Source organism: Chiloscyllium punctatum, chromosome 45 (assembly GCF_047496795.1).
Source record: "Chiloscyllium punctatum isolate Juve2018m chromosome 45, sChiPun1.3, whole genome shotgun sequence".
Lineage (NCBI taxonomy): Eukaryota > Metazoa > Chordata > Chondrichthyes > Orectolobiformes > Hemiscylliidae > Chiloscyllium > Chiloscyllium punctatum.
Window position 1 is genome coordinate 7,899,143 of NC_092783.1, and position 25,713 is coordinate 7,924,855.

General features: G+C 42.0%; 1 protein-coding gene and 1 pseudogene across 4 annotated transcripts in view; one reads left to right on the top strand and one right to left on the bottom strand.

Annotated features, from left to right (window-relative positions):
- Positions 1–25,713, top strand: part of LOC140467146 (neuron navigator 1-like) — a 641,282-nt gene that overhangs the window by 124,166 nt on the left and 491,403 nt on the right. For all 4 annotated transcript variants that reach the window (XM_072563228.1, XM_072563227.1, XM_072563230.1 and 1 more), the window contains one exon: positions 20,900–21,008. In XM_072563228.1, the coding sequence (XP_072419329.1) occupies positions 20,998–21,008 (11 nt within the window). In that variant the 5' untranslated portion in view covers positions 20,900–20,997. The remainder of the gene's footprint in view (positions 1–20,899; positions 21,009–25,713) is intronic.
- Positions 2,902–3,020, bottom strand: LOC140467525 (5S ribosomal RNA; annotated as a pseudogene).

Consider the following 25,713-nt stretch of genomic DNA (forward strand, 5'->3'; position numbering starts at 1 on the left):
GAGAATGTAATTATCATTGCTTGATATTAAGTCACATGAAGATCACGGAATCCTGCAGTATCAATACCTGTCAGTTATCATTGATTAGAAACTAAACTGGACTAGCAATTTAAATACAGTGTCTACAAGAACAGATCTGAAGCTGGGGATTCTGTGTTAAGTAACTCACTTCCTAACTCCCCAGTACCTGTTGGTGATCTGTAAGACAGAACTCAGGAGTGTGAGAGAATACTCTTCACTTGTCTGAATGCATGCAACTCCAACACTCAAAGTTGGCACTCTCCAGGACAAATTGGTCCCCTTGAGTGGTACCACATTCAACATAATTTGATTAGCCAATTGCTGGGATGTACAACCCATAAACCAGGCACATACCGGCACTGAAAGTCATACACTGCATTACTCAATTGTATGACAGGTAGGATGACCTAAGGACCTCAAATGGACCCAAGAGTAAGTGAGCTACATGCTGCCTGCCTCTTTAAAATTGGAGACAGTTTGAGGTGTAGGCCATATGAACTCTCTACAATTGAATACAATGGTTGGCGGGGGAGGAGGAGAGATGTAAAATTCAGCTCCATCTCTCAACTTTTAGCAATATTCAAGTTACATGTAATGAAGCGAATGTATGTGCATTTAATTTTTTTTAACAAGTCAAAACAAATTTTGTATTGAATGATCTTTTAATACCACCACTTATTGGGCATACTAAAATATGGAAGATACACTATAAGCAAATGGCTATGAAAGTAAATAGGCATATAGGCAGCCTTTATTTTCAGTAACCATCACTGCTAGGCAGAATCAACTGTGTGCAAGCACAATAGTTCCTCCTGTGGCTCAACGATCCGCATCCATGAACACCAACTAGCCACGAAATGACACGACCAGCTATCCTTAGTAGCCACACACGCAGATGACAAGCAACATGAATTCGACTGGGACAACACTACCATTATAGGACAAGCCAAACAGAGAACAGCCAGGGAATTCCTAGAGGCATGGCATTCATCCACAGATTCAATCAATAAGCACATCGACCTGGACCCAATATACCGGCCACTGCAACGGACAGCTGGAACTGACAACCGGAAGCGGCAGAGACAAACCACTACAAATGCCGGAGGAAAGATCACAGAAGCGCTTCACAGGGGGCTCCCAAGCACTGAGGATGTCACCTAGACAGGGGATGAAACATCTGCAACATAAATTCCCAGCACGGCGAACAGAACCACAACAGGTATTTATTTATTTCCCATTGCACCCTAGTGAAGTTCTTAAGGATATTTGCAGTGCTAATGGAGGTTCATAAGGTTTTGTTTTGCTATTTATACAAGAGCATTGATTAAGTCACCCCCTGTTTCTGGCCGATAATGTGTGGTTATGGAAATGTATGACCTCCAGGGTACAATGTTAACCTATTTTAAAATAATTGCATTATTAACATGCAACAGAACGTGGTATAAATTAATTCTCCTAACTTTCACATTTTTAACTTTAAGAGGCTTTTGAGCTAAAAGCTTCTATGAGCAGAAATTAAGCACTAGTATGATGTCACGGACATGACTACATATGTACAGATGATCACAGCATCATATTAGTGTTGGGAATATACACACCAGAACATAAGTAATCTAGATATGATGATAGACATATATCTAGGAGGATTGTGGAAAAATACAAACTGAACAATGATGACAAAAAATGTCAGTCATTGCAACTGAAAATTGAGTAATAGTTGATGCTTTAACAGTTACCAAACAACGATAAACTTATGAAAGAACCAGTGTTATTTCCATCATGGATTGAAAATGATGCAGTGAAATCCTCCCAGCTGTTGAATGACATGGACCATAACAAGATATTTGTGTGAGTTGGTAAGAAGTTCCCCAAGGCCCACCTTGATGTTAAGACATATGTTCGATATGAAGTTGAGATTCTCACGAGTGAACAGTGAGAGGATATTGGTATGATCAGTCATTCCAGCTTAACTTTTACTTAATCTCACCTCAGTAATATGCAGTTTCCTGTTGAGCCACCTACCCATTGGAAACAAGACCCTGTGATGTGTAGGTCAGAGCAGGCATGCAGTAACTCCAGCCAACTGTATGTCCTCTGGATGTCCATCTTAGATGCCGGTCAATAGCGGCTCAAAGCACTCTCCATGGGCAGTGACTGCATATATGCCACATCCATGGACTTTAGGAGCTGACACAATGAGGCTTATGGCATCACTGAGCCATGTTTCTGATCCACATACAGTATCCTTCACTGCAGTTGAGTACTGCACATTATGGAGTGTAACGGCACCTTTCGTTGCAATGCTGTGCAAAGCCATAGCACACAGGGTTGGGTACCTAGCTCACAGACTGGGCCTTCAGCCTGCTCATCCTTATTACTCACTGATTTTGTCTACTTGGATGCTCACAGTATCCATGCCATGTCTTGCGATGTCTTTTTGCACTTAGGGCCCTCAGCCTGAGCTCAAAGCCTCTCAATACGTCTGTCACACCTTGCCTGTTAACACAGACAGGAAACCAGGCAGCTTGTCATTGGTTGTCAGCAGTCATCAGTCAATGGGTGAATCTAGATTAGATTAGGTTCCCTACAGTGTGGAAGCAGGCCCTTTGGCCCAACACTTCCACACTGACCCTCTGAAGAGTAACCCACCCAGACCCACTTCCCTCTGGCTAATACACCTAACGCTATTTATGGCCAATTCACCTTACCTGCACATCTTTGGACTGTGGAAGGAAACCGGAGCACCCAGAGCAAACCCACACAGACATGGGGAGTACATTCAAACTCCACACAGACAGTCACCCGAGGCTGGAATTGAACCGAGGTCCCTAGCTCTGTGAGGCTGCAGTGCTAACCACTGAGCCACCGTGAGGCCCCAAAAGCCGACTGCACCTGGTATTCCCAGGCGGTCTCCCATCCAAGTTCTAACCAGGCCTGAGTCTGCTTAGCTTCTGAGATCAGACTAGATCAGGCATTTTCAAACTAGTATGGTCTCGGGCAATCTGTTGCTACATAGCACCAAACTATGTCAGTGTCATACCTGCACTACGTACCAGTAGTGTGTGTGTCAAACACAGTCTGCTTGGCTCAAATGGCCTTGTCTCAAAGTCTAGGTCCTCAGTCAAGTCAAAGTAGATGACCTGTCCTTTTGGGGGCCTGGAAGAGTAACACAAGGGCAGCCTCCAATGTCAGTACAGGCCACAGTCAGGAGGTCCATACCTTTTTACAGTCCAGGAAATAGGCTACAGTTAGCCCCGAGGGTCTAATGCAACCAGCCATAGAGTCATGGGAAGACAGGCTCAGGGGGTTGGTCACTCATTGTTCAGGACTATCTGGCTAAGCTCCTCAAGGTGGACGATCGTGGTCAGCCTCAGGGCTCTGTCCACTAAAAGTTGAGTGGTTATCAGGGACCAATGCTGTAGGAGGAAGCAGGAGAACTTAATTATTTGGATTGGTAGCAGAAGGATGGGATGTAGAGGGGAGTACATTTGTGAAGTTTTAGGGGGCAGATCTGGACTCCATAAAATAAGGTGGAGAGTTGATAGAGCATTGAAGGGCAGAGTTAACGTGGGGGACACGATCATTGACAGTCAGTATCACCCTGGCTTTCGTGGGAGAACCGTGCACCACTAGGACAGCAGCTACGAATGGAGTGGGTAGATTCAGGGATTTACCAATAGTACAAGGCTGAGCTTTAAACTCACAGCTAGAGAAGCAAGTGCTATTTCTTTCCATCATAGTGAATTAACAAGTACACAATGGAGATAAAAATGGCTCTGACCGTGCCTAGTGTAGATGGTGTGTTCCATTCTACACGAGAGGGATTCAGTTTCGAGACTTATGCACCCCTTCAAAGGGCAGCAGAATTACACTGATAGCTATGCATGAAGCTAAAACATTAATGCGAGTGCTAAGTGCAATGTGAAGCTTGACATATTGTGTGCAGTCAAAATCCTTTCCGAACCACTCTTGTCAATATGGTGAAACCTTACAAATCAATTAACAAATGGCTGTGGTGCAGTGGTTATGTTTTGCCTCCTTGAAAGATTGACATTAGTTGCCAATGTAGCAAGAATTTTCTGTTTACCCAGAGCCTGCACATGGTGCAGGAGCTACTCATTTCAGACATTGGAACATAATGCATCTGTAAGGATGACTGGGCTACATAGCTTCAACATTGTAGTTGTGGTTAGACAGGCATACACCCACTCGTCTGATTAGAAAGTTGAACAAACTGCAACATACACTCAATTCTCTGAGAGAAGAACATGTTTCCTCATCTCAATTTTAAATGGGCGCCCTCTTATTTTTAAACTATGACCTCAGTTCTAGATCCTTTCAAAAAAGGAAACATGCTTTGAGTGTCCACACTATCCAGTCCACTCAGGATTCTGAGTTTCAAATAAGTCACCTCTGGCATTTCTAAAGTTCACAGGATGCAGGTTTACCCTGTCTAGCCTTTCTTCACAAGGCACCTGCCCATACCAGGTATTAGACCAATAAATCCCCTCTAAAACACTTCCAAAGCATTAACATCCTTCTGGAGATACAGTGAGTAGTACTGTACACAGTATTCAAGACATGGTCTTACCAATGCTCTGGATAACTGAGGCATAATCTCCCTCCTCTTGCATTCAATTCCCCTTACAATGCACCATAACATTCTATTAGTTTTCCTGATTACTTGCTGCACCTGTACTAATCTCTTGTGATTCATGCATGAGGACACTCAAGCTCTTCATGTTCTCAACATTTATATTATGAGCTGATTTTGTTTTATTCTATCTGCCAAAATGGACATTTCACACTTGCCACATTTATGATTTGGAGAGGACAGTGTTGGACTGGGGTGTACAAAGTTAAAAATCACACAACATCAGGTTAAAGTCCAACAGGTTTAATTGGAAGCACTAGCTTTCGGGCGCTGCTCCTTCATCAGGTGGTTGTCAACCAAGAGCTAGTGCTTCCGATTAAACCTGTTGGACTATAACCTGATGTTGTGTGATTTTTAACTTTCCCACATTTAACTCTGTTTGTCAAATCTTTGCCCATTTACTTAATGTGTCTACATTCCTTTATTGTCTCTTCATTTCAAAGAGTCAGAGAGGTCTACAGCACAAAAAAGTATTTCAGCCCTCAAATGTTTTCTGGTCAAAAACAACCAATTACCTAATCGAATCCCTTTTCCAGCACCTGGCACAAAACTTTATGCACCTTAATGTTGTGAGGTTTTCTGCCTCTTCCACCCTTTACAGCAGTGAGTTTCAGATTCCCATCAATCTCTGGGTGAAAAGACTTTTCCTCACATCTCTTCTAAATTTCCAGCCTCTTACCTTAAATCCATGTCCCTGGTCATTAATCCCTCCATCAAGCAGAAAAGAACCTATCTATGGCCTCATGAGTTGATATGTCTCAGTCGTGTCCCCCCCCCCCCCTTTCTGTTCCAAGGAGAAAAACCAGTCTACCCCTTCTCATTTCATAACTAAAACTCTCGAGCCCAGCAACATCCTGGTTAATCTCTTCTGCCTCCTGTCAAGTGCAATCACATCACTTCTATAGTGTACACTTCAGAATAGCACACAATACTCTAGCTGTAACCTAATCAATTTTATATACAGTTCCAGCATCACCTTTCCACTCTTAAACTCTTCGTGTCAGCTAGTGGGCGGCATGGTGGCACAGTGGTTAGCACTGCTGCCTCACAGCGCCTGAGACCCGGGTTCAATTCCCGCCTCAGGCGACTGACTGTGTGGAGTTTGCACGTTCTCCCCGTGTCTGCGTGGGTTTCCTCCGGGTGCTCCGGTTTCCTCCCACAGTCCAAAGATGTGCAGGCCAGGTGAATTCGCCATGCTAAATTGCCCATAGTGTTAGGTAAGGGGTAAATGTAGATGTAGGGGTATGGGTGGGTTACGCTTCGGCGGGGCGGTGTGGACTTGTTGGGCTGAAGGGCCTGTTTCCACACTGTAAGTAATCTAATCTAATCTATAAATAAAGGCAAGTATCCCATTTACCTTCTTAACCACTTTACTTTCTTGTCTCACTGCTTTAAGGGACTGGTAGTCATGTACACCAAACCCCCCCATGTCCTTTTTACAATTGACTTTCCAACTTATCTTTGTGTCATCAGCAGATTTAGCTTTGATCCCTTCATCAAAGTCATTTATATAAGTTATAATGGATTGAGGTCCCAGAACCAACCCCTGTCGCACATTACTCCTGACATCCAGACAGCCTGAAAAACACCCACTTTTTGTACTCTCGACTTTCTATTAGCAAGCCTTTACTGAATAAAGAATTTTCATTAATTATTTTCCAATCGAAAAGAACCTTCCCTACATCTTATGATGTTTGGAGATTAAGAGCAAGGTGTCAAATGTTTCACTGGCTACTTCTTTTCTGGCCCCCTAGATGAAATCCATTGGGACCTAGAGACTTGTCATAGAAACAAAGGAGTAGGAAAAAACCATTTTACCCTTCAAACCTGCTCCATCAAACAATATGAACGTAGTTGATTATCAAATTCAATATCCTAACCTTACCCTCTCCTGATATTCCTTGATCTCTTCAGCCAAAAAGCTGCATCTACCTCCCTGTGTTTTGGCCACAGCCGATTTTCTCTGGTCGTGAAGTCCTCAGACTCGCTGCTCTCTGGGTAAAGAAAATTTCTTCTCATCCCATTCTGAAAAGATTTAACCCTTATCCTTAAACTATTGGACTCTCCCAATATTGGAAACATCCTTCATCTAACCTGTCTAATCCTGTTGGAATTTTATAAGCTTCTCTGAGATTTCCCCACCCATTCCTCTAATCTCCATGAGTACAATTTTAACTGACCTACGCTCTCCTCTTAATGCAGTCCTTCCATCCATGGAATCAATTTGTTCAAACTATGCTGTAGTCCCTCTGTAGCAAGAATATCCCTTTTAAGATAAGGAGACCAGAACTGTACTAGGTGTTCCAGATGCGCACTCACCAATGCCCTGTACAATTGCAGTGAGACATCCTCATTCCTATCTCAAATCCTTTCACTACGAAGGTCAAGATACAAACAGCCTTCTTTACTGCTTACTGCACCCATGTGCTTACTTTCAGCAATGGGTGGAGTGGACAACCAGACCTCATTGAAAATTCATAGAATCCCTACACTGTGGAAACAGGCTCTTCGGCTCAGCAAGTCCACACTGACACTCCGGAGAGTAACCCAACCAGAACCATTACTCTACATTTACCTACACATCCCTGAACACTATGGGCAATTTAGCATGGCCACTTCACCTAACCTGCCCATCTTTGGATTGTGGGAGGAAACCCACGCAGAAACTGGGAGAATTGCAAACCCCACACAGACAGTTGCCCAATGGTGGAATTGAACCCAGGTTCCTGGCACTGTGAGGCAGCAGTGCTAACCACTGAGCCACCATGCAGCCCAATTCTCCTCTCTCAATTTACAGCCATTCAAATAGTAAACTGCCTTGCTGTTTTTGCTACCAAAGTGGATAACCTAACATATATCCATATTATGCTGTATCTCGCATATATTTGACCGCTAACTCAGGGGTCCAAATCACGATGCAACATCTCTGCGTTCTCCTCACAGCTCACCATTCCACCCAGCCTTGTGTTATCTGCAAAGTTTAAGAAATTGATTTAGTTCCCTCATCAAAATCATTAACATTCATTGGGAATAGCTGGGCCCGTAGTGGTATGCCACTGGTTGCTGCTTGCCTTCAGAAAAAGACCCATTTATTCTTACTCTTTGTTTCCTGTCTGCTAACCAATTTTTATTCATCTCAATGCACTATCGCAATACACACAGGCTTTAATTTTACAACCATCTGAAAGTCCAAATAAACCATATCCACTGGCTCCTCTGTTTAATTCTAATCATTATATCCTCACAGAATTCCAGTAGATTTGTCAAGCATGATTTTCCTTTGGTAAATCCATGCTGACTGTGTCTGATTCTACCACTATTTTCTCAGTGCTCGCTTAAATCCTTCATAATAGACTCCAATCTCTTCCCCCTCCCCCCCCCCCCCCTAAATCAGATTCATTTGTTTATTAATACCTGTTTTCTCTCTACCTCCCTTTTTCAAAGGTGGGGTTACTTTAGGTACTCTCCAATATTTAGGATCTGTTCCAGAGTCTTATGAATCTTGGAAGGTGACCACAATGCATCCACTATTTTTACAGCCTTTTTGGTTGTACATTATCAAGCCCTAGGGATTTATCAGCCCTCCATCCATTAATTTCTACAACACTGTTTCTCTACTCATACAAATTTGCTCCTGTTGCTCCCCCTCATTAAAGCCTGTTTTTCCCATCATTTCTGGCATGTTATTCATGTCATTCATTGTGAAAGCAGAAGTGAAGTATTAACGTCGATGGTCGGCCACTTCTTTGTTCCCCATTATAAGTTTGCCCATTTCTGACTGTAGGGGACCTATTCAATCTTCTCTTCTTTACACAGCCATAGAAGCTTGTTCAGTCAGTTCTTCTGTTCTCTGCAAGCTCACCCCAATACTCTACTTTCCTCCTTTTTATCAATGACTTGGTTCCCTTTTGCTGCCTTCTTAATTGTTCCCAATCCTCAGTTCTATTATTTCTTCTTGCCAAATTTTACAGTTAATACTACTGTAACTTGCTTTATAAGCCATAGTTTGGACACTGCTCTGTTCTGCCAGGCAGGAAGAAACTATTTTTGTTGTTCACCAACTCACAATTCAAATAACTTACTCAAGTACTATTTCCTTGGTAATTGTCGTTTTCTTGAACACCCAGTACTTAGACCAGGCTGGCTTTGGCTACAGCATCAATCAGGAGTTTCAGGTCCCTGTATGCAAAGCAGAATGCCAATTTCCCTTTATCTGCCATTTCTGGGGACATCAGTTGAACTATGTAGGTCAGCTGTGCATGTCCAAGCTTGACAGAAGTGACACCTGGCAATGGTGAGTACTTGGGCCTATGATGAGTGGGAGTTTGGGTTAGCATTGGATAAGTGAGGCACAATAGTGTGTTATCTAGTTAATGGGGTGAGTTTGTGATGATAACACTTGCTGAGGTATGCAGAGAGAAATCCTCAACAAAAATGATATTTTGCCAATTTCTGGTAAAACTTAGCCCATGGAATCTATGCTAAAATCCCTGGTAAGTTTTGTAAAATGCATATCTGATTAGAAATTTGTAGTCGCAATGGACCATTTGAAAAAAAAATAGTATTAGTGGATTGAGAAAAGTGTAAGTAAATAAGAGAATCTGGAAGAAGCAGTGGGAATAGTTTATTCTCGGTTCATTCATGGGATGTGGGTGTCTCTGGCTAGGCCAGAGTTTATTGTCCACGTTAGGTTTCCCTTTAAAGCAATTGAATAGTTTCACTTAATCGTGTTTTGAGATTTGATAACTATGCATCACTCAATGTCAGGCATTGTTTAAAAAATGTATTTTTGCTTTAATGGAGTGCCAAAAAATCCACTCTATTCCAACTTGCTTGATCTGTGTCTTCATTTCCTTCGAGTAAGCTATTTAAAATAAAGTACTTGGCTACTAAATGATATTTCTAAATCTCACGATCATGTTATATTGATCATTAACCTCCAAAGAGACTACCTTCATCTTCCAGATGTTGCTTGTAATTTGAGGCACTTACCTGTACTAAACCATGGCAAGTATTGTTTAGTGATGTGGTGCAGCAATGTAATAAATTAACCAACTAAATCTCTTTTGAAGTATTATTGAAAAATCATTTAACATCATCCTTAGATAATTAATTCCCACATTACAATGATACTGTCAGTTGCCTGATGGTTTTTATTTTTGCAAGTGAAGCCTCCATTAACACTAATTGCCTCCCTCAGAGAGATGGTTCTATTCAACTGTAGAGGTGTATTCTGATGGGTGCACATAAAATGCTTTTCATGCAAGTAGACCTGCTCAGTACTCCTCAGCGTGTTGTCTTTTTTGAACAAGCGACAATTCCCGTTTGGAAGTCCATTGCTGCTGGGTGGAAAGAACTGACCTGCAAACAAGGAACAGGGTGTCTCCAAAGAACCTAAAGAGGATAAAAAAAACTTTAACAAATGACCAAAATCATTATTACTAAATTCATTTGAAAATTTAGGAGAAATTGTGGCAAGAATGTGGACAATTCTCTCAGCAGGTGCAGACGAGGCAAATGATATAGATTTATTTCAAGGCTAAACTCTATTAGCTTGAAGGAGAAAGGAGTAGAAGGATTTGATGTCAAGTTTGGTGGAATAGGGTGCAGGGAGGCACATACGGAGTGCAGTCAAGTTGAGTTGAACAACGCACTTTGCTGTATTCTGAATGCAGCTCAATGCAAAGTATATCAGCCTTTTATAAATTTGTTCCTGTCAAAATGTAGGTTCTCTGACTATTTCATTGTAGATGGAATTTAATGTAATTTGTACCAACATGGTGAAGGTAAGTCAAATTTAGCACACAAGGAAAGTTCTCTCAGCAGCCAAAGGTTCAGGAAATGTATATTAAATCTAAGTGAACTAGATTGTTAACTTCACATCCTCCTGAGAAAATGGAGGCCAATTTAAATAGTCCAGTGAAGCTGTGCATCTTTTGTGTCAGGATTGAGTTACTTACAAACATAGGGTTGAGATATAAAGATTAATGTATCCACCCAGGATGGATAATTTACTGATGCAGGAGGCATCGCAGGGGTGAAAAAAAGAAACCCTCTGTTATCTGGGAAGCTTCTGGTTTGCTAGGTTCCTTTACTGACCAATCCCTGGCTCATAAGATCTGGGAGGAAGTCAATCCTTGGCTTCCTGTCCAACAGACAGAAACACAATCACAGCTAGCTCGAGGAGGTTGACTGAGGGTAACATAGAACAATGTAAATCTTCCTAGCATCAAGCCAGTGGGGATCAAAAAGAACTATTGATATTCAGAAAGAAAATATATTTAGTCTGCTACCAGACATCACATCATGAATTGCTACATTCTATATTGGGAAGGTGGACTTCACTTGGCTGGAATAAGGTAAAACTTATTCTTAATCTTACTGTGTTCATTCACATTCTATGTGGGCCTCTTTTCATTCATGTAACCAGCTTGCCTTCAGGAATGTTGAAAAGTTTTAAACTGGTGCTTAGGACGGCTTGCAGTGTACTGACGTGTAATTTTGTCCATGTTATTGCACAAGTTATTTTCGTTTTGTTTATAGCTTTGCCTGAATGATCCTCCTCTTATTCTCCTGCCAGCTTTTATCTGTGGTAACTTCTCTTTTATCTTTCTTCCCATTGATACTTAACTTGAATTTCCTTCTTTCAAATAAACGCATTGATGTTTTTAAAACATTGTTTGGATTAGATTACTTACAGTGTGGAAACAGGCCCTTCGGCCCAACAAGTCCACACCGCCCCGCCGAAGCGCAACCCACCCATACCCCTACATTTACCACTTACCTAACACTACGTGCCGCCCACGGTGGCACAGTGTTGTGGTTCTATTTGTGTTGTGGTTCTATTTAACGTGTTCTTTTAGAAATATCACAGCCACTACTTTTACTGCTTCCTTTTTGGGTGTTGCTATCTTACTTTGATTAGGAGCTCTCTCGGGATGAAGTGCTATGAACTTATCTTTTCACAACTGAAGTCTTTGAGTGAGCTTGCTGTCAATTTCTTTTCAGCTTCTACGCATTTGAATAACATTTGAAATTCAGGGAAAACTTCATAAGAAGGGACCGTGTCAATCAATGGTATTTTAACAAAACCACTGTCGTGATTCACGATTTTGCATACTGCTGTTTTATGTGAGCTACACCAACTCCTGTCTCCCATTCTAATTTGAGTAGATGACCTGTCGAAGCTAATTCAGTGAGGTATTTGAGTGTGTGCAGAAATTTTGTAGTGATCATAAGGAAGGAAATATAGTCAGCGAAAAAAAATCAATTTAATTGTCAAAAAGGAATTAGTAATACAATTAACAAACGCAATGTTTTTTTAAATTTGTTATTCACCACAGTATAACCAGATCAGAGTAAGGTTGTTGGAGCACTAATGGTAAAAGAATAACCAGAATGATTGTCAAATGAAATGAGAAAAATAAAAGGCGATTTTAACAGGGAAAGGAAGAAACAATATGTGTGAAAAGTAAACTGCATTCAGCCAGTAATATTTTAAACTAGTGTTACAACATGGTATAATGCTAGCTTCAGTTCACAGGTATTCAATCTGAAGAAAACCCAAAGTATTTGGAATATTAATTAAGTTGTTTCCTGAGTGGAATGCCAGATTGGACAACCAATATGACCAATGTAATCTGCATGCTTTTGTATATTGCAATGGCTTTTCAATAATGTAATGTTAAGTTCTAAGCAAATTGTGGTGTTCTTAAAGAATGGGTTTTCATTAAATATACTTGGCAAGAAGCAGTGCTAATGTTGGGCATACTGGCATAGTGAGCTACCACACTAATAGGGCAACATTTCATTCAACGTGGTCACTTTCATAACTCAGTAAAAAAAATTACAATAATGGATGAAAAGCAGATTATATTTACCTGTTTTCAGGGAGGTGAAAAATGTGTTGCTGGAAAAGCGCAGCAGGGTCAGGCAGCATCCAAGGAGCAGGAGAATCGACGTTTCGGACATAAGCCCTTCTTCAGGAATGAGGAAGGTGTGCCAAGCAGGCTAAGATAAAAGGTAGGGAGCAGGGACTTGGGGGAGGGGCGTTGGAAATGCGATAGGTGGAAGGAGGTTAAGGTGAGGGTGATAGGTCGGAGTGGGGGTGGGGGCGGAGAGGTTGGGAAGAGGATTGCAGGTCAAGAAGGCGGTGCTGAGTCCGAGGGTTGGGACTGAGATAAGGTGGAGGTGCAGATACATCATTTACTGCATCCGCTGCACCCGATGTGGCCTCCTCTACATTGGGGAGACAGGCCGCCTACTTGTGGGATGTTTCAGAGAACACCTCTGGGACGCCCGCACCAACCAACCCAACCGCCCCGTGGCTGAACACTTTAACTCCATCTCCCACTTCGCTAAGGACATGCAGGTCCTTGGCTTCCTCCATCGCAAGACCATGGCAACACGACGCCTGGAGGAAGAGCGCCTCATCTTCCGCCTAGGAACCCTCTAACCACAAGGGATGAATGCAGATTTCTCCAGCTTCCTCATTTCCCCCCCACCCCCCCACCTTATCTCAGTCTCAATCCTCGGATTCTTCCCAACCTCTCCACCCCCACCCCCTCTCCAGCCTATCACCCTCATCTTAACCTCCTTCTACCTATCGCATTCCCAATGTCCCTCCCCCAAGTCCCTGCTCCCTACCTTTTATCTTAGCCTGCTTGACACACCTTCCTCATTCTTGAAGAAGGGCTTATGCCCGAAACGTCGATTCTCCTGTTCCTTGGATGATGCCTGACCTGCTGCGCTTTTCCAGCAACACATTTTCAGCTCTGATCTCCAGCACCTGCAGTCCTCACTTTCTCCTAGAGAATAGAGCCCCTCAATGATCAGCAAGGCGACCTTTGTGTGGAGCCACAGAAAATGGGGGAGTTACTAAATGAGTATTTACTGTTGAAAAGGATATGGAAGATATAGTCTGAAGGGAAATAGATGCTGGCATCTTGCAAAATGTCCATATTACAGAGAAGGAAGTGCTGGATGTCTTGAAACGCATAAAAATGGATAAATCCCCAGGACCTGATCAGGTGTACCCTAGAACTTTGTGGGAAGCTAGAGAAGGGATTGCTGGGCTTCTTGCTGAGATATTTGTATCATCGGTAGTCACAGGCAAGAGCCAGAATACTGGAGGTTGGCTAATGTGGTGCCACTGTTTAAGAAGGGTAGTAAGGACAAGCCAGGGAACTATAGACCAGTGAGCCTGATCTCGGTGGTGGGCAAGTTGTTGGAGGGAATCCTGAGGGACAGGATGTACATGTATTTGAAAAGGCAAGGACTGATTAGGGATAGTCAGCATGGCTTTGTGCGTGGGAAATCATGTCTCACAAACTTGATTGAGTTTTTAGAGGAAGTAACAAAGAGGATTGATGAGGGAAGATCTATGTGGACTTCAGTAAGGTGTTCAACAAGGTTCCCCATGGGAGACTGATTAGCAAGATTAGATGTCCCGGAATACAGAGAGAACGAGCCATTTGGACACACAACTGGCTCAAAGGTAGAAGACAGAGGGTGGTGGTGGAGGGTTGTTTTTCAGACTGGAGGCCTGTGACCAATGGAGTGCCACAAGGATCGGTGCTGGGTCCTTTACTTTTTGTCATTTACACAAATGATTTGGATGCAAGTATAAGAGGTACAGTTAGTAAGTTTTCAGATGACACCAAAATTGGAGGTGTAGTGTACATCGAAGAGGGTTACCTCAGACTACAACAGGCTCTTGACCAGATGGGCCAATGGGCTGAGAAGTGGCAGATGGAGTATAATTCAGATAAATGCGAGGTGCTGCATTTTGGGAAAGCAAATCTTAGCAGGGCTTATACACTTAATGGTAAGGTCCTAGGGAGTGTTGCTGAACAAAGAGATCTTGGAGTGCAGATTCATAGCTCCTTGAAAGTGGAGTTGCAGGTAGATAGGATAGTGAAGAAAGCGTTTGGTGTACTTTCCTTTATTGGTCAGAGTATTGAGTACAGAAGTTAGGTGGTCATGTTGCGGCTGTACAGGACATTGGTTAGGTCACTGTTGGAATATTGCGTGCAATTCTGGTCTCCTTCCTATCGGAAAGATGTTGTGAAGCTTGAAAGGGTTCAGAAAAGTATTACAAGGATGTTGCCAGGGTTGGAGGATCTGAGCTACAGGGAGAGGCTGAACAGGTTGGGGCTGTTTTTCCTGGAGCATCGGAGGCTGAGGGGTGATCTTAGAAATTTACAAAATTATGAGGGGCATGGATAGGGTAAATAGGCAAAGTCTTTTCCCTGGGGTCGGGGAGTCCCGAACTAGAGGGTTTAGGGTGAGAGGGGAAAGATATAAAAGAGACCTACGGGGCACCTTTTTCACACAGAGGGTGGTACGTGTATGGAATGAGCTGCCAGAGGAAGTGGTGGAGGCTGGTACAATTGCGACATTTAACAGGCATCTGAATGGGTATATGAATAGGCAGTGTTTGGAGGAATATGGGCCGGGTGCTGGGAGGTGGGACTAGATTGGGTTGGGATATCTGGTTGGCGTGGACAGTTGAACCGAAGGGTCCGTTTCTATGCTGTCCATCTCTATGACTCTACGTTTCTAATTAAAGTGAAAGTGGGAAAAGTGAGGATGAAATTGAATGGATTCCTGAGTTGGGAGCAGGACACACAGAAATAACAGATTGAAGTGCACAAACCTAAAGACTGTAAGAATCCTCAAGAATATGCTATTCCCTACTAAAGGGAAAAAGACGACCGATGAAACACAGTCAGAGATAGAAGACATGACCAGCAGCAGGCCTGAATTCAATATTGCAAGTGTTTTAATGAACTAAATAAAACAGGAAGAGTAGGCCATGTGTCACATTCAATGACCTGAAAATGTTTGTACTATCCCAAACCTTTAAAATGCCTTCTTAATCCTGATCCAACACGTCAGTCCTCATACCAACTAATTGTGCAGTTGCATCAATCCTTCTCTCGATGCTTACTTCCTCACATCCCCATCTGCTTATCCTCGACTGACATCTTCACCATTTGCAAGTAAATGCCTCTCCCTCATAGTGACTCTTAAAAGATGTTGTCCATCAGTCAGTTCAACATTACTCCTGGAAAGAGACCTTGTCTTTCCCTTGTTGCTAAATAAAGTATAACACAAAGGAGAACTGCAAAGCTAAAGTTGGGCCTCTAGAAATATCGCAAGTGATAACCGAAAAGGAGGAGGAATTGAGCATCACTGGAGATTTGAATTTTTGGTTGTTGGAAATTGAGGCATTTACTACTTGCAACTGACCATATTATATGGCAAGTAATGTTCATTCTAACTTGATGTTACCAATGAATACAAGAAGTGCATCTGATCAATTAAAATCCCATGTTCAAGTTCATTCCTTTCATCTCTTACAAGCCCTTCATATCTTTAAGTGGTTCCTCTGCCTCTGAGGAGATGGTTACAGGACTTGGCAGTTCATGTATCCGCTAAGGTCCTTGCACTTTATTGAGATCTGTAAGGAAGGGAGATGAGTTTTCACCTGGTGACTTGCATATAACTGAGCAACACAGCGAATGGTGTCAAAGTGAGAGAATTGGAAATCCACACTTTATGTTATAGGGCATACTAAGCACTGCTGTGCAAGATGCTGTTCCACAGAGATGGGCAATGCCCAGGATACTGCTGGAGAAGCAGAGAATGTGTGATTTAAAGGAGAATGCTGTAACTGCACTTTTACAGTGTGGACAGAGCTTTCGGAAGCTTGTTTTGAGCACAGACACTGGGGAGCACACAATCACACAAGAAGGCAGCTTTGAAGTTGGGAACTAACTTCTTGATTAGCTTTCCACAATAAGCACCGCCGTGCACAGACGTCAAATTCTCACACTACTGCAAGTTAAAATTTATCTCATTGACTTCAGTCGGCCAGAGTTTCCATCCTGCTTAATGCCTGTTAGGAAAAACTAACATGTCAGTAGTTTTCTGAGAAGAGGTGAAATTATCTGGTCCTTTATTTTGTGGCACATTCATTGGTACAGAATTTTTTTGATTGTTTCAAATTATGCTTTATTCACTGTTAGTTTTCATTCAGCCTTATTTCACGAGTTAGTTTTTTAAAAATATGTCTTACAAATGTAGAAACACAGAAAATAAGAACAGGACTAGGCCATTCAGCCCTTCGAGTCTGTGCTGCAATTCAGTGTGATCAGAGCTGTTCCTGCTTTCACCTATATCCTTTGGTCCATTTCATCTTAAGAACTGAATTTAGCATCATCTTGAAAACATTCAGTGTTTTGGCCTCAACCATTTCTGTGACAGAATTCCACATATTCACCGCTGTCTGGGTTAAGAAATTTCTCTTCATCTTTGTCCTGTATGGTTTACCCCATATCCTTCGATTGTGACCTCTGTTTCTAGGTTTCCTGGTTATTGGGAACATTCTTTCTACGTTTACCGTTCCTAATCTTTTAGAATTCTAAAGGTTTCTATAAGATTCCACCTCCCCGCCGCAGCCCCCCGCCCCCCCCCCCCCCCCCCGCCCCCCCCAAACACCTCATTCTTCTAAACTCCAGTGGATATTTTTCTTAATATTCATTCACAGGATGTGGGCATTGCTGGCTAGCCCAGAATTTATTGTCAATCCCCAATTGTCCAGAGGGCAGTTAAGAGTCAACCACATTGCTTTGGGTCTCGAGTCAAGTGTAAGGCCGACCAGGTAAGGATGGCAGTTTCCTTCCCGAAAGGACATTAGTGAACGAGGTGGGTTTTTACAACAATTGACAACAGTTTTCATGGACATCAATCTTAATGCCAGATTTTAATTTATTGAATTCAGATCACCATCTGCCAGAGCATGATTGAAACCAGGGTTCAGGGAACATTACCTGAGTCTCTAGATTGATAGTCCAGGGATAATACCACTCGGCCTCACCTCCACAGTGCTAACTGATCCAGCCTCTTTTTTTTTCATACATCAATTCTGCTATCCCAGGTCTGAATCAGTCTGATAAACCTTTGCTGTACTTCCTACATGGGCAAAACGCTCTCCCTTACACAACTACACACGCTGCGCCATGTGTAGTCTCACTAAGCCCCTGGACAAGTGTAGCAAGACACCTTGATCATGTACTCAGATCCTCTCTTTATGAAGGCCAACGCATCATTTGTCGTCTTCACTGTCTGCATGTTTGCCTTCAGTGACTGGTGTATAGGGACACTTAGGTTTCATAGTACCTCCCCCTTTTTCAATCTATTACCATTCACATAGTAATCAGTGTTCCTCTTTTTCCTGCCAACTGGATAACTTCATATTTGTCCACATTAAACTTCATCTGTTGTGTTTGCCATTTGCTCAACTTGTCAAACTCACACTGAAGCATTTCTGTTCTCACAGTTTATACCCGTACCCCCTCAATTCTCTTACCCTTTTCCTTCATCTAATCCACCAACATATATTTTGAATAGCTGGGGCCCAAGAACTGCAGTCTGTAGAAACTTGAATGATGACCATCAATATAGCCTGTGTTTCTAGGGACAGCTTCCTTCAGTACACTTGGATGTAAATTATTAGCTTGTAGGCCTTTCATCCCATTAACTTCTCCCACACCATTTCCTATCAATAATGATTTCCTTACTTCCCCTCTTGCATTAGATCACGTGTTCTGAAACATTTTTAGAATATTATTTGCGTCCTCCTTTGGGAAGACATGTAGAATATGAATGTAATTAATTTGTCATTTCTTTATAATTTTTCCTGAGTCAGATTCGAAGGATCCTATATTTGTTTTTACTAAACTTTTTAACTTCATGTACCAAAAGAAGCTTTTTCAATCAATTTGCATCTTCCCTGCAAGCTTATCTTGTACTCTAATTTCCCCCCTTTATCAATCCTCTTGTCCTCCGTTGCTGAAATCTGCTCTCAGTTCTGAGTCGTGGGTTCTTTTTGGCCAATTTGTATGCACTTCCCTTGGATCTAATACTGTCCCTAATCTTCCTTGTTAACCACGAACAGGCCACTTTCCCATTTTGTACCAGGCCTACATGAACAATTCTTGAAGTTTCCCCATGCACTCCCTGCCAGGGTCAAGGTCTTATAATGCTGTCCTAGTAACTGCCTGATGAAGGAGCTGCAAAGGCTTGTGCTTCCAAATAAACCTGTCGGACTATAACCTGTAGTTAAGTGATTTTTAACTTTCTCGATCCCAGTCCAACACCGGCACCTCCTCATTCTACTAATAAGTTTAAGGTGGATTAGTGGTGCTGGAAGAGCTCAGCAGTTCAGGCAGCATCCAACGAGCAGCGAAATGAGGAAGCTGTTGAAGTTCATTTCCCCTTCCCCCACCTCATCCTAGTTTCAAACTTCCAGCTCAGTAACTGTCTCCTTGACTTGTCCAGAATTGTCCGACCTGCCTATCTCCTTTTCCACCTATCCACTCCACCCTCTCCTCCTTGACCTATCACCTTCATCTCCTCCCCCACTCACCCATTGTACTCTATGCTACTTTCTCCCCACCCCCACCCTCCTCTAGCTTATCTCTCCACGCTTCAGGCTCACTGCCTTTATTCCTGATGAAGGGCTTTTGCCCGAAACGTCGATTTCGCTGCTCGTTGGATGCTGCCTGAACTGCTGTGCTCTTCCAGCACCACTAATCCAGTATTTGGTTTTCAGCATCTGCAGTCATTGTTTTTAACTTAATAAGTTTAAGGTGACGAGTAGGGTTAAATGATTCTGAATTCTCCAATGTTACATGTTTTTGTTTAGATGGTTCCAGACAGAAAGAAATTGTACATTATAATTTTCAATTTCCCAGGCAATTTCCTTGGAATCAACTACAACAGAAGTTCTGCATGGACTCAGAATATAACCCCACTCTCCACTGCTTCAATGACTTTCTGCCACTGGACTAGAGCAACTACTTATGAGATTTTATCAATGGATTACTTGGAAAAGCATCTAATTTTATGTTTGAAATATGGCTGTAAAAGTTGATTTCATTACAAGTTTACTTATAATTCTGACATTATGGTATCTATAATTTGAAAAAAAAGGCCTTTTAACTGACATATCTCTCTGCAAAACGGATGCCTTGTATTTGATAGTTCACATTTTAGCCATATGTCCTAGATTGATTTATTTAACCATCAACTACATTCTGCAATCTGGCTTTAAGCTTTTCAAGAAACGCTTTTATTTTAGACAATAATTTGATGTCAAACTGTGTTAATTTATCTCATCTGTGATGATCTTGCTACCACACAGCTGTTAGCCTCATGTTGCACTTTGATAAACTTAAGCACAATATGGAAGAGCTTAAATCTCAGGATGTTGTTTCAGATGTTTTCACATCGAGCTGTTCAGAGATGCTATCACACACCTTCTCCAGAGGTGGGACTTCAACCCAGGTCTCCTGGAGGAATAGAGACACCCTCGGCCCTACAAGAGCCCCTAAGATGTTTATTTTATCCTTAGCCGTAATGCAGAAGTAATCAGTGACCCAATTATAGTGTTAATTTTTTTTGTGCCTGGTTCTGTTTGGATTAGCTGTATCCCTCAGTTATTTTCTAGCAAACTCTAGATACAGGAGCATCTTGCAATCAAATTGGTTACATCGACATGCTACAGTATAATACATTTTATCTTGGATTCCTTACAGCTCTCAAATTACGTAGATGCTGTGTAATGAGTTGCCAACACTTATTTTCTTTGGTATGTCAAACGTGTATGTACTGGATTTTGTTCCCAAAAGAAATGAGGATAACATTGCCAGTAGCGTCACGTCGATGTGTACGTGCTTGACCAATCATGTTGCTGGAAACCTGTCTGAGGTGCCCTCATCCAATATGTGTATTTGCAGTAACACTGAAGAAAACAAAACATACAAAGTACACTGTAGCTGACATAGCGTGTTTGAGTCACACACCAAGATTTCTTTAGACTTCTTTGCATTATGCCGACCTGGCAATAATCATGGACAAGTTCCAGGTCAGCAGAGTGCTACAGTGGAGCAGGGTCAGCTGCTGCAAGGCCACCTATAGCTGTGTGTGTGGGGCACCTTCAGTGTCAGCACTAGATCACTATACGTACTCATGGTTGTCTCCGGCAATTATCAAAAAACAGGTCAGTTGTCTGGTTGTTCATTCCCTTTCCTGAAAACTTATGTCTCTGTTTCATTTTGGTTGCTTTTGCTCTTTTCTACTGGATTCCAAGAATGTTGGATTAAATTTATTTGAGAGCTTAAAGTATAATTTATGTCCCTTTTTCTTTTCCTCCAGAGATAAGCAACTGAACATTGATGGCCATTATTAAAACAATATCCCATCGGCTGATTCAGGATTCAGACTGACAATTCCCTCTCCACGAGCACCTAAATATGCAGTCCAGGTTGGTGCCTTTCTGGTTTGTGTGACATTCTATCATCCTGGATTCTCACCTTAGTAAATGGATGCACTTTTAATAAGTGTCAAGCTTATGTTTTAGCATTTAGAATCTTAAGAACGACTGAGACTGTCAAATTTTATACATTCAAAATTATTTCTTTTCGACAGCTATGGTTTCAGAATTCATGTGCATTGTGATAGAGTTAATGATTTCTTCATCTGTCAGTGCTAACTCTTGAATATATTGACTACAAGGAGAATGATGGATTTCTGTCAGAGAATTTTAATGCAGGAGTACATTCAGATGCTACAATATGCTGTAGGATTAAGAGTTTTAATTGAAGATAAAATCTCAGCCTTGAACTCACTTTTTCTGAGGCTGTTTTGCTATTTGAATTTAATTTTTGATTTAGGATTAAGTGTGTTGCTGATTTTACTCTGGTTATTTGTAAAAATAAATTGTAGATAGGAGTGAAAGGGTGAGCAAGATGTTTGAAAAGTGATCGCAGACAACTTGGAAGTATAATTCATGTGTAAAATGGGCAACAGCAAATTGACAACCTGATTTACATTTCACATAGAGAATTAGGCAGACAGTAAAAAGCACTGATGAGTTGCTGTCATCCATTTTGGTGATTACCCAAAACAAATTTTGCTCTTTTTATCTGTAATTACCATTGCTTCAAGGGTTTCATCATAACATTGCTGAAAACAAATTAACTTATGAGAGAGAAAAGACGACTTCTGTTTAGTTAAAGTTTGCCAAAGCTCTATTCTGACAGTGTTGATTAGAAGGAAAGTAGGGAATTATTTGTCCATTGCGTAGTCAAGTTGAAGAGTAAATTAATATTGAGTGATTACTTATTTTGGGCAGATATAAAAATTAGATAATTTTGTGAATTTGCTTTGAAGGTTTGTTTCGTTAGAATGTCTCTGTAAGAGACTGTCAACTAATTACTTAATTTGTCAATTGTTTTTTATTTGCTCAATAAAATGAGTGTATAATAGGAGCTGAGGATTCTTGTAGTGAGTGAAAATATCCCCAAAGTCTATACCAGAAGGTCCAGATTCAAGCCCCAGCTCTGCCCAAAGGTGTGTCATAACATTTGCAGACAGGTTGGTTGAAAATAGTTTTGAGTCATAATGGTGCGGAACATTGTGCAATCATCAGCAAATGTCCCCACTTCTGATCTTATGATGGAAGGAAGGTCATTGTTGAAGTAGCTGATGAAGGTTTATTGATTGACTTGTTTATTGTCCTGTGTATTTGTTGGATGCATTTGTTACAAGTACAGTGAATAGTGTTGTACAATGTCTCCACTCTCCTGAAACACAAAAATAAACCAGATATAGAGTAAGAAGCTAGAAAAATAAAGAAATAAAGTTAGACATTCAGCAGTATAGTCCTCCTTCAGTCCTTATCTGTGGGCCTGGATCCGGGATCATCCAGCCCGACGTGAGATCAACATCAGCACAAAGCAGTCGTCCAGCCTCGAGTCCCCTTCGCACTCTGCAGAAACCTGTCACCATTCTTTGACGTCATCTTGCCTCTGCCAATGATGCTGCCATGTTGTGGCTGTCTCTTGATTGAAGATGCCAGTCCTGCACCATGCACCGGGCCAAAACTCGCTTCCCTGCCACTGGGAGCACAACCCGACTCCCTCTGCTGCTGCCGGGATCAAATCTTGCCTCCAATATGCTTGGCCTCAAGAAGGTAGGTCAGGGTACATTTTAAAGACAGCATTGGAGGAAGAGAAAAAGGAAAAATGGATGGAGTGGACCAGCACCGGGCCTGGGATATTACTCTGCCACCATCATTTTTGGATTGAGGGCACTACCCTGAAGAAAAAGTCTGATTGAGATGATGGACCTCCATCTTCCTTTGGGCTGGGTATAGCTCTAACTAGGTACATGTCAGATTTCATCGTCCATTGGCATGGGCCGAATTTGGCTGGTGCCAATGGAGCGTGGCATGACATGTTTTTATTTAGATTAGATTAGATTACTTACAGTGTGGAAACAGGCCCTTCGGCCCAACAAGTCCACACCGCCCCGCCGAAGCGCAAACCACCCATACCCCTACATCTACCCCTTACCTACACTATGGGCAATTTAGGATGGCCAATCCACCTGACCTGCACATCTTTGGACTTTGGGAGGAAACCGGAGCACCCGGAGGAAACCCACGCAGACACAGGGAGAATGTGCAAACTCCACACAGTCAGTCGGCTGAGGCGGGAATTGAACCCGGGTCTCTGGCGCTGTGAGGCAGCAGTGCTAACCACTGTGCCACCGTGCCACCCAACTTGGAGGTCATCTGGAGCAAGTGACAAACTGAAGTTGCCAGGACTTCCATATCAAGAATTCTTGAAATCTTGCTTATTTGTTGAGGAAGCTGAATATCAATGATGTGAGTTAAATTGGAGGTGTAGTGGGCAGCGAAGAAGGTTATCTCAGATTACAGCAGGATCTTGATCAGATGGGCTAATGGGCTGAGAAGTGGCAGATCGAATTTAATTCAGATAAATGCGAGGTGCTGCATTTTTGGAAAGCAAATCTTAGCAGGACTTATACACTTAATGGTAAGGTCCTAGGGAGTTTTGCTGAACAGAGAGACTTTGGAATGCATGTTCATAGCTCCTTGAAAGTGGAGTCGCAGATAGATAGGACAGTGAAGAAGGCATTTGATATGCTTTCCTTTATTGGTCAGAGTATTGAGTACAGGAGTTGGGAGGTCATGTTGCACCTGTACGGGACATTGGTTAGACCACTGTTGGAATATTGCTTGTAATTCTGGTCTCCTTCCTATCAGAAGGATGTAAAATTGAAAGGGTTCAGAAAAGATTTACAAGGATGTTGCCAGGGATGGAGGATTTGAGCTATAGGGAGAGGCTGAACAGGCTGGGACTGTTTTCCCTGGAGCGTCGGAGGCTGAGGGGTGACCTTATAAAGGTTTACAAAATTGAGGGGCATGGATAGGATAAATAGACAAAGTCTTTTCCTTAGGGTGGGGGAGTCCGGAACTAGAGGGCATAGGTTTAGGGTGAGAGGTGAAGGATGTAAGAGAGACCTAAGGGGCAAACTTTTCACGCAGAGGGTGGTACGTGTATGGAATGAACTGCCAGAGGAAGTGGTGGAGGCTAGTACAACTGCAACATTTCAGAGGCATTTGGATGGGTATATGAATAGGAAGGGTTTGGAGGGATATGGGCCGGCTGCTGGCAGGTGGGACTAGATTGGGTTGGGATATCTGGTCGGCATGGACGGGTTGGACTGAAGGGTCTGTTTCCATGCTGTGTGTCTCTATGACTCTATAAGGTGTTTAACAAGCTAGAATCTCCTCTCGCTGACAACCTGTTTATGAAACTTGCCATGCCACGGGGCTGATGCGGAAGATGTATAATAAGTTGGTTCCAATGTTTGAAACTGGTCTCAGAAGACTTCTAGTATTCAGTCACAAATCTCAGCATAACGTTTGTCTTACAGACTACTATAAGATTCCACTCTGCGTCTTTAATTTGAAGCGGAGGTCATGTGAGTTGTTCTGAAGTCTGTTTGACAATAGACCTGCAGCAGTTAAAGATTAAAGAGAAGCTCTGATTGTGTCACAGGGATTGATGGGGTACAGTATCAATAGTTGTCAATTGCAACTTTCACAATGCATAGATTTTGAATCTCCCAAAGTCCAAGAAAAGTATTGAAAGTATTGGATATAAAACAGTTGTATTTACTTATTTACAAAATGGAACAGAGTTGGGCTTAACATTAAATACTCTGCACTGCTATCTAGATACAAGGCTAATTTGGTTTACATTGCAATGGGGAAGACAGAAGAAAAAGCCATGTTTGAAATCAGGTTACAGACTTCCCTACAATCCAGTAGATATTTCACATTGGTGTTGTGTGATTGTCTCATTAACAGAGAAAAGAGGCTACTTGTTATTTTTTTAAAATCCTACCGTCAAGTGTAAGAGGAAAGCTGTCTCTTATTAAAGTTACTCCTCTTGCGTCCATTTGAGGAATTTCAGGAAATTCACCCAGACAAAGACGGAAGGGGTTAAATCATCGAGACTGGCTTTACTGCTGGTAATGGGCTGAGGAAACCCTGTGAAAACGACAGGAATCACCTGGATGTTGTTATTCACAGCTACTACTTTATGATATAGGGAAATGTAAGCCCATTGGAATGTGGAAGTAATTGTGGAGTGTTATCTATAAATAATGTAATCCTCTCGAGAGTTTAGTGTTTTATAAAATAAAAATGGGGCGTGCTCCTCTCTGTGGTCTGAAGTTTAAGTTGCCTGCAAAAAACAGTACATTGAGTCAATATGCATTTTTAGTCGTTTGTTACAAAAAAAAAGTGAAATCTTGCCATCTCATTCTTTTAGCTGTGAACTAGAATGTTTAAAGTTATTTTTTAAGTGTTACCAGTTTCCACGTTGATTGTAAAAGGCAGTTCACAAATAAGGATGGGGGGGGTAGCCTCCTCCATGTGTATTCCCAATTTATTGTGCAGTTTGTGATGAGTGCCAAAAGGTTATTGAAACCTCCTTAATTGTATTGCAGTACCAAATCATCTCAGTGAAACACACGTATGCATGGTGTCAAGTAGCAGTTGTCCTTCTGCATTGACTCTCGCAATTTTGATGCTTCATTGGAATGCTGTTAAATTCACGTCCGTCAGGCCAGTACTGATGATAGTGACGAAT